Source organism: Bombus terrestris, chromosome 7, assembly GCF_910591885.1.
Source record: "Bombus terrestris chromosome 7, iyBomTerr1.2, whole genome shotgun sequence".
NCBI lineage: Eukaryota > Metazoa > Arthropoda > Insecta > Hymenoptera > Apidae > Bombus > Bombus terrestris.
Window position 1 is genome coordinate 24,757,523 of NC_063275.1, and position 13,659 is coordinate 24,771,181.

Here is a 13,659-nt window from a genome sequence, read left to right on the forward strand (position 1 = left end):
AACCCTGTGTAACCGGTTACGTACGAGAGAGACTCGAAACATCCTCTTGTCGGATGGACACGTACGCTGAGAACAGCCTGAAACAGACTAACGAACGACCCACTTCTATCGATAGCCACTGTACCAACAGAGACACGAATATACAGACACTTACATGTATACACGCAGAAAACACACATACACACACCATCTTGTGCTAATTTTCCTGTAACTCCGTCACCCTTATTCATCCCCTACCGTCGTCACCCTTACCCTACGCATCGTTTTATACGACACTTTCGTTGCCAGTCGTCAAACCGATGCTACAGTACTAGAACAATAGTAATTAAGATAGTAAATAGAGTTTCATTTACTTTTTGTTTAATTCTCGATCGATAATTTAAATATGGATGATCGGGTTACACAGGCAATTACATATAAGATTGCTTAAGTTTCAAGTATCTTATTTTTATTTCGTATCTTACATCTTGTATGATAAATCGTGCAAAACGAACAGCATAAAACGATTAAGTGCCGAATTTGAATTATCCGGTGTTAGTTACCCAATTTAATATTACCTTGTATTTTATGCTTTATACGATAATTTGTACCTATAAGACGGAGAATAGCAAACAAATTCAAATTAAACGAACAAAGTAAAATAGAAAAGCGAAATTAAATTGGGTAACCTATTCCGACATAACCTATGATATAACCCGTTCTAGTAATCAATTCAAATTGTTGCGGTCATCTATCAATCCCAATACCAATTGAGAGTTCGGTTTTATTACTAAAGAAACCCTCTATTCGACGATTATCGACAAGCGTTTAAAACGTAACTAAAATCGCCTTCTAAAACTGTCCGTCACAAAAGTTTGAAAATTCCAAATTCACCAAGAATCGAAAATACCTCTCCTCGACAAAATCACAAACGCTTTACCGCTATTTAGTAACGAAAGCTAAAAGCGTGAGGTCACGAGTACCAAAAATTCTTCGCGTCTCGAAGCTATTTCTCTTCAAACCCTTCTAATTGCAGGCAAAATACAACGAAAATCTACTTCGAAGCTTGGCTGGCGACGAAAGCGTAGATCGATAGAATTCCTTCGAGCGTAATTTTGCCGCCACTCACACTCTCTGTCTTTTCTCTCTTTGTTCTCCTCTCACCAATTCCAAGCATCCACGTGTGCTCCCGGTTTACTAATTTAGGGAATCTATTTGCAGCAGGGGGTTAGATTCGATCCTGATATGCCACAAACCATACGTTTGGAATTTGCAAAAAGTAACACAAAGGTTAGCAAACCCAAGCAACCAGCCGCTGCAGCAGCCACCTCGCACCCTGCTCTGATGCACCCTCTAACTGGACGTAAGTATGCACCGCCACTCGTTCACTCGCTGGATACGTCTCACTACTATTCTCACCCACTGCACCGAACTACAACGTATCTTCCTCCCTGTTGTTTCTCTATCTCTTTCTCTCTACTTCTTCCACCACCGCCCGTCATCTTGGAGCGTATCTTCCTCCTATTTCTTTCTTCTTTTTTTTTTTTTTTATTTCTTTTTCTTCGTCCGACGTTCCTGTCCACCAACCCCACACGTCCTCGAGTTTGAACCCCTTATGACATTCGGTAATCGAGGCATCGGACAGCGTGGATATAGTACGATAAATTAGCCATACCTTTGTATTATATTCGCGGTAAATGTTGCAGAGAGAGCATTAAGGGACGATAGTGATGTTTAAAAACGTTTCTTTGGTCATGTTTCTTTGGTTACGTCAATTTGCAGATTTATGACTTTTATTTAACGAGTTAATAAATAGATGGTATATAACAAGTGTGATTCTCGTCTAACAGATTGTGTATTTCTTATTTAACTGTAGATATACCAGATCCATCGGGTCCTGCAGTTTTACTTTTGCGGTTAATAAAACCATTCGACTGCTTTCGACGACGTTAACGGCGATTTTTATTCAAAGGAAAATACGATCATACGTGGTTATTGATTTCAATAATATTGCTTTGTGTGGAACCTTCCATATTTGATATTTTATATAGACAACTATTGATGGCTCGATAAATTAATAGCCAACTAAATGATGAATATATTTGTTTCTTTATAAAACTGGTATATGTATTTTGTGAAAAATTATAAAGTTCTAATTATTAATAATCGATGACTTTTCTACGACTCAAAAACGTTCGACTTTCATAGCGTCGATTAAAATACTTTTTCCAGTGTTAAATAGCGAATGAATCTAGCAATATCATTTTATAGTTACGTGTGTATAAATATATTTATCTACTTACCCAAATTGCAAATTTGTTTTTAATGGGCATTTTTCGGGCAATAAAATTTACATATAGTTTACTGCGAAGAATTTAAATTGTAACATTCATAAAATATATAGTGGGAAATTTAAGATTAATCGGCAAATTTCCTTAATTAATAAACCAACAATTAAATAACGGCATAATTTATTTAAAATTCGAGTTAGTGTCACGATCGAAGCGATTATTTTGACAGGTGTCTGAACAGAACATTAATATCAATCCCATTTCATATATTACCGAAATAGAATATACAATACCACCGTGGCAACATCGCCGGAAAATTAATTATCGTACTTCCACCGCTGTCCGATCAGTTTGATACGTGTGGGCATGCGTTTTCCTCGCGTTCTTTTTGGGTTACCTTGCGAAACAATAGACGTCGATATTAACTCTATCGATCATCCATACAATCAACATTGGCGATGCAGTCGAACGTAACTAAAATTCGAATGAATAGAACAATACACTCTTTGTCAGAACGAAAAAGAGCCAAAAAGAGAAAGAGAAAACTCGAAAAATTGTTGCGTTCGTCCGTATCCTCACCAGTGTTTTAATCGTTACTTTAAGCCGTGAAACGAGTCTTTAACCCTTTGTACTCCTCTAATGTTATCTCAAAATTATTTGTTTCTATTCTCGTCGATAAATCATCGAGCAAATAAATTCATGGACATTCGTTACCTCTTCTCCTCAAAGTAAAATTCTATGTTATAAAATGGTAAATCAAGCCAATCGTATGGAACAATTTACAGAGTGCAAGGGGTTAAATGAGAAAAAAGGAGCTTGAGAAAGAAGTTTATAAAACGTAAAACTTATAAAAGTTTAAATTTGTAAAATATTTTGCTATTTAAATAGGAGAAAAAAAGAGCGCCAGAGAAAGAAATTTACAGAACCGCGTAGGACATAGAAGTAAATCCATCCAGTGGATGCGTCTAGTGGAATGCGATGCGAATCGATCTAAGGAGATAAAAAGAACGGTGTGAAGCTCGAGTGGATTCCCTTTGGATGGTTGTTTTACATCGGTAATAAATATGCATTCGTGTCGGTATGGTGAAGAGACTTCTTGAAATAAGGATAAGCCACGCGGTCAGGACAGTGAATTTTATTGGTCGACGTTCGATATCAACCAGTTCGACGATATCGATTACCGATAGGCTACGACCACGTAAATATATAAAAACGTCAATTTTCCAACGATATCGAGACGATGGCTCGAAGTGGAAAAATTGTCTACGGATTTTACGATGCGCGGCGAAGTCGTAAAATGTCGCTTGCTTCCATTTACCGGACGTTTACCCACTGTAACGCACACTGCCGAACATTTCTGCGAATCGTAGGTTTCCCCTCTCGCAAATATTATTTATTTCATTTGTTTAATTTAAACGTTTAAATATTTCAGCCGAAATGAATCTTTCGATAAAACGTTCCTTTTAACAAAGGCAAGAAAATACAGAAGTAGGAAAAATATGTAAAGTATCGAATGATTCGATCGAACGTACAATACTCGAGGATATATAAGAAGATGCGTAGATACCTATTTCATGTGGTAAAATTTAATCGATACGATCAAGCGTAATTATTAATTATCCGATGTATAAGTAATACATGTTCAAGTTTAGTGTTATAAATGATAGTATTAAATGTACAGTATTATACGCGTGAAATTTACGACACGCCTGATTATGGTTCGTTATATTTCTCTTGAAATAAACGGTGATACTTTCGGTGATACTGTGAGAAGCCAACCCGCTGTCAAACTATCCAACTATCCTAAAGAAGCCCCTTCTCGGCACGGTAGGGGTTGGTCTCAAATTCGTGATCGATACCATACGTTTCTCGTGAACGCAAACATCGGCTTTCGTTTCATAATTAACACTTGGTAATCAACTAACGAATATTCTCCCATTTTTTCCTGTAATCTATGCTGGTTGACTCAGAATTCGTTGACTCATTATTCGTTTGTTTAATTTAAAAGGAAAGTGCACTGATCTATATTTCGTAATTCCCTTACGAATGACAAAATCTAAGAACTCGTTATAGAGTACTTTCGACGATTCGAAAGTTATTAGTTGTAAAAAGGATAATAATATTTCGTAATTCGTCTAGAAATTACTACGTAAAATTGTTGTAGTTGTATAATAGTATAAATATCGTGTAAAGTATTACCAATTACGGAATACTAGTGTTTATTAAAGATCACGATAAGAAGTATTACTTTTAAATTCTGTTTCCAATTACCAATTTCTAAATACCAGTAACTTATTGAGTGGAATATTTGATCAACCAAAAAATAGATTTATTCTCGCAACTTAATAATGCAAACGATTACTTATAAATAATTCGAAAATAAGATTAGAAGGAAAAGGAACTTGTCACTCCGTCGCTCTACTATAATATTAGAATCTACAGTGGTAAAACGGTAAATTTTAAAGCGTTAAATATCCCTTAACCCGGATGCTATTTTTTAATATTTTCCAGATCAGCTTCGTTCTTTATTTGCAATTTAAATGGAATCTACTTCGATAAGATTTTGATATTCGTTTATTATCCCAATTGCAGGAATCGTGGAATGCCACGAAAAATCACGAAATTGACACAAAAATAATTTTACATTACATTAAATAATCAATTTTCTGGAAAATTTAATTGATGCCAATACCTTACATTTTAAATATATCGATAATATTATTTTGAGAAATGTCGTAAGAAAAAATATTTACAAAGATCTTGGTTAAATCGTACACTTAGATAACAGGACGTTAAAATGTTCACCCAATATGCGTCTTTTTCCTACCAAGCCTCCGTTGCGTAATAATTCATCAACCTCTAAATTCATAGACCTCTATAATCTTTCATCGAATAGAATAATCATTCGCTTGAAAAATTGTATTTGTTTTATTACCAAACTCGTTACCGCTACATGAAAATATTTATTAGCATCAACAATGTTTTAACTTGTGACTTGTAAAAGTTGCACAACTAGCGATATTGGTAAATTGACGAATTACAAGTCGTAGTAACGGTAAGTTACAGGCTTCTCGTCAAATTTGTTACACCGCTGTATAAAAATATTTATTAACGGACTGTGGATTTTCACGCAAGCTCGTACTTTCGAGAACGTAACGAAAAACATTTCGTTCACCAAGTATCACAGAAGTCGCTAACTGTACTTTAAATATCTTATACATTTTTTCACGTTACGCGCATCCTATGCAGCACTTTCGAATTTCCTATGAACGCGCAAAAGTCCGCGATCTGTTTATTAACGTCCGTGATCCGTAACTCGTAACTCGTAAAACTTCGCTAGCGAATAATATAACAGCTGAATTTTTTACAAGAGCGTCCATAGATGCAGAAGTAGCGCGAAACAAAGTTACCTAATCGAATCACGAGATAGGAAAAAAAGTTGGTTAAATCGAACGCTTAAGAAGTTGCAGGAGAGGCTACTTGTGAATAAAACATGTCCGGTCGATCCGCGTATAGGAGACGCGGAGGCGCGAAAACTATCGGGAGGGAAAGAATCGGGCGAGCATCGAGACCTTGGTGGACTGTGTGTTGAATTATTGAGAGCGCCCCGGTAAAAATAGCGCGATTTCCGCGTGAAAAGTCACAGCTACTTCGATTTCGAGCGTTATGCCGATAGGCGTGCGTCGAATTTCCCACGCAGAGCCGGCCGTGTACTCTCGTCGAGAACGTCGGCGAATTCTCCCCTTGGAAAACGATCTCTCGATGAAAACGAAAAGACAGAGGAAGGATCCGGTTAAAGGAATATCGACGGTGTAATTGAAACGTCAATTCCTGTAGCGTGCGCCTTTCGAAAATATCGAAGGGTGTTGGTAAGTGGCCGATATAAAAATCGCACCGAGAACGTTCCCTTTCTCTGCGTGGCGAGTGTCTGTGTGTTTTGCGCGGCGATCGAACGCAAAGAGATGGAAATAAGCGAGAAAAGAAAAAGTTGCCTCGGACGATATGAGATGAGAATATAACCTGACGTAGACGTGGGTGTAAAGCAGCGTACATCGATCGTTGCGCTCTCAAAACCAGTGAAAAAATTCGATTACCGGTGATCGCGTCGAGGAAGCTTCTATTTCGTAGATAGTTGAAGCTAGGTTTGTTTTCGATTCGACGTCCTGGTTATTTGGTTATTACTACGTTCGTGCCTTTAAATATAGAATTTGAATATCGTCGAGGGAAACGGCGATCTTAAGAATTTGCTCTCGCATCGGTTACTTTGCGCGATAGTTTGAGATCGTATTAGATATGTACACGGTCTGATTTTAGAGTTGCTATTTGCCTCGTATTATAACTCGTCGTATCGCCGATCAACGATGATCGTTTAAAATCGCCATTGATTTTACGGAGACAAGATTAGCTGAATAATTTAACAATATTTTGCGTCTAATTAGGCGTGGTCTCCTTCGTGCATACCCGTGCTTTCGCTGATTTTAGTTCAATTTCGATCGATACTTGGAGCACACCGACAGGTTTCTTATTTCCATCTCGAGCGAAAAGAGAAATTCGATCTGCGTAAAGAAGCTAAAAGCTTAAATCTATGAAGCGTCGACCCATTCGTTGATGCGACTGAAACAGAAATAGAAGTTAATCCCCATGAAACGAGAAAAAGAAACAACAGAGGTAAAGCGTTTTCTATTTTCCAATCCATATTTCTCATATAGAGCATGGATGCAGGTACGGAGATTGTATAGCGTATATCTAAATACTATACTGCTCTTTTTAATTAAAATTACCATTTTGAAACTGAAATAAGCTGAAACTTTGTCGTATCTTCTTCCTACGATTCAAAAATATCTCCTCGTTATTTCGTAACAAGCTATACGATACCTCGTTCAAAGGTAAAAGATACGATTACAAGTTTCTTAAAAGGTAAAAAGGTAAAAGGTAAAAGGTAAAAGGTAAAAATCACGTGGAACTGTTGCAGATACCGACTACGATCGACGATCCAAGCGTTTTTCTTTCGTTAATTTGCCCGAACACGATCGGTCTTTTTCTTGCGGCCGTGGGCATTCGTCGTACGTCGAACAGCGACTTCGTACGTTTCAACGCGTTATATCGAAAAATCGAAAAATGCTGCGTAAGACGTTTCAACTAATTAGAGCGGTGCGTCTATAAAGAACGCAAAGCTTCGTCGTTCGTCCGCATCCGAATCTACTTAAAAGTATCTTTTCTTTCGGCAATTTTAAAATTCGAAGCTCTGCGGTTAGATCCAAGTTACTTTACACACGATACTATATTACAATATGCTTGATCCTGTTTTTACGAGCTGTTTCAAGAGATGAAAACGAGTAATCGCGACCATACGCATGCACGTTCTTCGACGTTCGCTTAGCTGCGTCCGCGAATTTTTCCAAAAGCTGAGAAGCGATTTTTCGCGGTGATTGCACCGCTCGTAACCGCGAACGAGTAGAACAATTATACTCGGAACGTGCTCGGCCAGCCGTGTTAATAAACCGTGACTCATGCGAGAAACTCCTGCGTCGGAATGGTGGAAACTGGCTTAAGAATCGCGCGAGGAAAAACGTTCCTCGATCGTCGATATATACATCGTGCTACGTGGAAACGTGGGATCAATTAAACGGGCAGTCCCACGGGAGCCGAAGCTCGTCACGACCTCGTAAACCGTTATTGAAAATAATTGGTAATCCGTTTCGATTCGGCACGTCTGTGGGGGTATCTCGATCGAGGAACGTCTAAACGCTTCCGGAAAAAAATGTACTCTTTTCATTAACGCTTTTAACAGTCGTCGTAATAAAGAAAGAGGTAGATGTAAATATAAAGAAAGTTTAAAGCGCTTTTTTTTACGTAACTTTTAATGACTTTGACTACGTAATATGTATACATATTATTATAAATTATTTGTTTAATGTAAATTTTCAATAGACGTAGCGTTTAATTTCTCTTACGTAATTTTTAAAAAGATTTACATTGCGCGCGCCATTTAATCTTCCCCAAATGGTTTTTAACAAAATTTATATTACGCGTACAAATTAATTTCTCTCGGGTACTCGGTAAAAAAATTTTATAAAAAATTGTCAAACGAGAGACGCATCAAATATCCCACTTGTCACTGATTTCCGGTGTATTTCGTTTAAAAATCAACGGTGCGATCCATTTTATAAATGGCACGCATAATACGTCGTCAAAAAATGGTACTGCAGTTTCGATCCATTTTACCACGGAGAAATACCGCCTTTGTAGAAAGTATTCCACACAACTCTTTCATTTGCATACTTTTGATATTTTTATGAATACGTTTATCCTACAACTCGATGTCCTTTCGTTTCAATCTCTTCGAAATCTCAATCTTATCGTGCTAGATAGCCGGCACAACGTTCGAATTAAAGGTGCATGAGATGAACAACTGGCAGTCGAAGAAAATAATACCGTTTTATTCGATATTCACAAGGATACGCGAATGCGGTTCTTTGTTACAAAAAGGAGATTTGCGTTAGAAATGGAAAAATTGTGCGAAATTATGACCTAAATCTTGAACTTGTTCAGACCATATGATAAACAAAGCGGCGCAAAAATTCCTTTTCTCTCTAAAACACTCTGGAGTGATTAAGTAAAACGACAGGAACTCAACGATACAAGTTCCTGCCAAAAGTTTCGAATAGTACCCCGTGTGTTTGCTTACGTATTTTGATCCAAATTTATACATATATACATACACATACTCGTATTTTTCCCACGAAAACCCAGTTGGACTTTAATTCGAAATTTTACGAACCCAAAGGGGGAGCTTAAGAAGATTAAGAGGAAGCAAAGTTAAGTCAGACAATAATTTTCCACTGAAACTAGAATACTAATGAGCAAACCTATTAATAGTTAACACACAGAGGGGAAAACCTCGCATTTTCACGCTCTGACAATTAACACCGTAAAATCAAACGGTAATGGATCTCGCAAAAGTTACAACGATTCTTCCTAAATTTCTCAACTTTCCTACCTAGAATTTTTCAAATACCACGATTCTAGTAAACTAAGGATACGTCGAACGGACTATATCGAGGTTGCGTCGTTGTTTATGTCGGTTATGTCGTTTAAAATCCAGCTGCGCAAGATTCTCGTGCATACGTGGATATCGAGCGAACCAACGACAACCTTCGGCGTAGAACAGTTCACCTTGTGGCGTGCGAAAACTTACCCGACCGTGCATTTTTCTTGCGAGAACGTAGACGCGCGTTCCTCGCTGCATAAGTAATGCAACGCGTTATCGTTTGCGCACGATAGACAACGAAAACGCGATCGAAGCGATCGTGACCGATAATCGCGATTCTTCCTAGGATAAAAGATAATAAATACGAAAGTCTCTCGAGTTAATTCTTATAGGAGTTCTAACGACGCGTGCGCCGAGGATGCTCATCGAATTAGACCCGATCGGACATGTTCCTCTCGTAAGGAATTCTTTTCCACTAGCCTCTTTTAGTAATCTCTTTTACAAAACGTTAAAATTTATATTCGTTGAAATGAATCGCATAGAGGTACGATTATCGTATGTACGCCACGGATAAGAAGGATCCGACAAACGGTAAACAATAAATTTTGTTAAACGATGAATCTCTTTGAAACGTTCGTAATAACGTTCTTGGCATCTAAACCGTTTCGACTCGAGCGTAATAAATCCCATTTTACCAATTCGTTCTATCGTTCCGCTTTACTCGCATTTTCCATTATATCGCCATCGTTTAACTACGTCGGGAAAAAAGTGATATCGTGTGTCGAACGATTCGACTGATTAAACGTAAAAGAGAGAAGAGGAGGAAGTAGGATAAAAAAAGGGATTTGGAGGAAAAAAGAAGAAAAGGGAAGAGAACGAGGAGGATAGTTGCGTGGATTTAACTCGGTTCCTTTGCCTTTATTTCAACGCAAACACATAGCGAAGAGTTAGACCGGTTTTGCATTCCGTTGTACAAATGTTTTTCAAACACGACCGTTCGCGTTTCATACGTTTCGTCTTTGTGTCGCCGCACAGCTACGATGATATTAGATTCTCCGGTTTTTGATGAAACAAAGGTGTCTCGTAACCTCTATTCGCCTGTTCTCCGCTGCTTCTTCCACTCTAGATACCTTCAATACCGTCCGCGTTAACGAACGCGTTAACTAAACATTTTATTTAACGTGGTTGGCTAGCGCGTATGTCTATCGAGTCCCTGTGGAAAAATAACAAGCCACTCCTGCGCTTCATCGATTTTCTTCGTAATCACGATGTAGTAATCTAGCTTCTTTGACATTAAATTATATCGCTTGGCTGTTTTGTCATTCTTTAATTTCCACGATAATCTTAATCCGGAATAATTGTCCCTGGAAGCTTTTAATTTTGCGAACAAGACTAGGAATTTTAACCTTAAGTTTAGTGTTTATTTTACTAGCCTTTAAAATTATATAATACTCCTTGTTATCTATTGATATTCGTTATTATGTAATATTATATAAAATAATATTGTACGATAATAATCTTTAAAATCGATTCTATCGATCTTGTTCGTAATTAAAAAGTAGTAATATGTCGGTTCCTTGTTTTTACGTTACATCATTTGGTTGTTTTTTAACGTTCATGCCATGATTTTCATAATAACCGGAATCTGTGATAGCCGTTTCTGCGAGTTTTCAATTTTACGTATGAAATGCGAAAATTTGGTCTTTTTAACGTACTCGACGTTTATTTTTCTATCGTCGATAACATTTCCCAAGTTTTTAAAACATTTATTCAGACAATTTTCTTCGTAATCGCGATATAATCGTTTCAATTCTCCGAGTTTATATTACGTTTGGATATATGAATATCTTCTCCTCGAGATTTTAATTTTGCGAATGAAACGTGAAACCGTTCATAGCACCCATAGAATGGAATGACAACAAATATAATAGCAATAGTACGAAAGCTAAGATTGATCGAAATATAAAATTGTTAAAAGACGATATGTGTTATTATGATATCGAACGCCGATTTTTCATGGTCCAACGTTTCCAGCAAGGGAATAATCTTCGTATACTTTGATAGTTTCGTGATTTCTCAGGTTTGTTTAGGTCCTCGCAGGTGTCGTTAATCCTTCGATCTCGATTACGCTCCATATCCGATTAAAACTGTAAGTAGCTATCGCTAGTTTTAAATCGCGTAATTACAATACGCCTCGAGCACATAACGAAGCGTAAGACGCGTTAATTCCACGAATTTGATTCGTTTTTTCGGTAAATTCTTTCGAGGTTTTTCGTCTGACCTTTAAGCATCCCTCGGTGCTTTGCAAGGATAAAAAGTTCGACGGCCTTTCGCGGTTGAATTACTCGAAAAACCGGTGAAAAGCGTACGGAGGAAAACAGCGTGGAGTAAGCACTCACGCTCGTCGGAACTTACGGGTTCGCCGTGGGAATCCGTGGGTCAGCCTAAAATCAATAAAGCGCAAGGTCCTGCCACGTACGAAAAGCCCCGTTGGCGTGTGGTAAAAACCGGTGCCAGTGCAGGTGTGACGTGCCTCTCAATTATTTACCGTTTTCCCACCTCTCGTTCTCTCTCCTTTCTGCTCATCGAAAAATCATTTTTCCTCTTCTTCCCTTTCTTGCGTTCGTTACGCGTTATTAGTTGCCAAGGATCTCCTTGTAAGTGGAAAATTTATGAGAAAAATTGAAAAGGGTAGAGTTTCATTACCTTTTCTTGTACGAACGACGAAAAGTATCGACGGTATAGACAAGAATAGACATCGAGGAAGTTGAAGGGATTAAAATCTCTAATTTCACCAGCAAAATTAAAAGCACAGCAACTATTATCGTCGCAGATTAGAATTATTATCGAAATTGGCGTACACAAATTCAGCTTAACTGAATGCGTAATTATCGTTCCAAGTAAAAATTCGAAAACCCTTTTATGATGTATTAGATACGTCTGCGGTGTTTCAAAGAGCAAGAAATATATGTTTAAATCTTGTGGAAGAAATAACGTAATTTGTCGAATCCGATAACACAATCATTGGCATAGAATAAGCTTTGTCGTAAAATTATATGCGAACTTGTAAAAAAGAAAAAATGTAGTATTTTATCTAATTTTCTTTACAAGTAAGTTCTAAAAGTAAACACGCGCTTAAAAGATAATTACCGAGTATCGAGAAATTTAGGAACCGACTTACTTACAAACTACGACTCACGGAAAATTTCCAGTAAAAGTAACTAACTCGAAACTTTGGAATTTTTGCGAATTCTTGCTGAAGAACCGTTGCATTCGCGGAAAGAGTAGATTATAAAAGAAATTCCACGAAAAATTAGTTATTCCCCCAGGTGGCAGGAAAATCACTAATTACAAAGCACAATGCAGCCAGGTTGAACCACGCGCATCTCCATCGTCCGATCGCGATGCAGCGTTGTACAAAGCCGATGCTTTTTTGCGAGGCGCTGGCCATCCTAGATACGCCATCTTTCTTGGAACAGAAACGCGGCTACTATTAAAAATGCATAAAAGTAGCTCGTTAACAGGCCAGACTCTCTAACGATACGTAATTAGCAGATTATCAATATCATTAACGTTCAGCCGCGAGATTTAATGGATCTTAATAAGGAGAGAATTTAAAAGAAAATTAGTCGAACTTCGAAGGGACGATTACTATTGTCTGCTCGCGTATAAAAAGATTATCTCTTATCCGATCTGATAAGAAAAAAAATGAAAGGAAATTGTTCCAAGGAATTTTTCTATGTGATCTAGCGATGAAATACTTGGGCCACGACGGTAATCTCGCATCGCTTTACATCCAAAATTAATCCACCTAAAATCGTATTCCACGGATCCAAGTATTCCCACGTAACGAATAATCGCACTTGCGAGAATTCCTCCTACTCTATCATCGTTTCGCAACTCTACTTTCCAAGCATTCGTACCGAACTTTCTAAAAAATCACGAATCAGTCATCGTCGGTGAACATTTATCGTTAAACCGCGAGCAACCGCAAGTATCAGTCTGTTATCAGCAACCACCTACCATCTCCATAAATCATCCCGATAAAAATCACGTTTCGTGAAATTCTTTAGCCACTCGTCGAACAAAAAAGCTGAAACGCGCAGCTCGAGAAACGAGAAAACGTCTCTGAAGTTTTTCACGAAGCTCGTGATTCGTGGCCGGCAAGAGAACGATTAATTATAAAGTTCGATGCTGCCAGGTTGCTCTAGATCTTAGCTCGCGATACGACGTTTTCTGCAACGTTGTATGAAAAGAGCGGCGGTTGTTGCGCAACCGCGGCCACTCTGCGCGATCTTTCTGGAATAATTGCCTGTTCGTGACGTATCGTCGGTCATGAGAAACAAACGGTTCCGTGGAAGCCGCTGCACGCCGATTTTCATTGATTTTGCCACGGGG

At 38.0% G+C, this 13,659-nt stretch overlaps 1 protein-coding gene across 4 annotated transcripts in view; it reads left to right on the plus strand.

The window, feature by feature from the left end:
• LOC100645197 (protein couch potato) overlaps positions 1 to 13,659 on the plus strand; it is a 198,179-nt gene that overhangs the window by 139,311 nt on the left and 45,209 nt on the right. For 3 of the 4 annotated variants that reach the window (XM_048407170.1, XM_048407172.1, XM_048407174.1), the window contains exon 5: positions 1,201 to 1,342. In XM_048407170.1, the coding sequence (XP_048263127.1) occupies positions 1,201 to 1,342 (142 nt within the window). The remainder of the gene's footprint in view (positions 1 to 1,200; positions 1,343 to 13,659) is intronic. The other variant, XM_048407171.1, reaches the window with a different exon arrangement.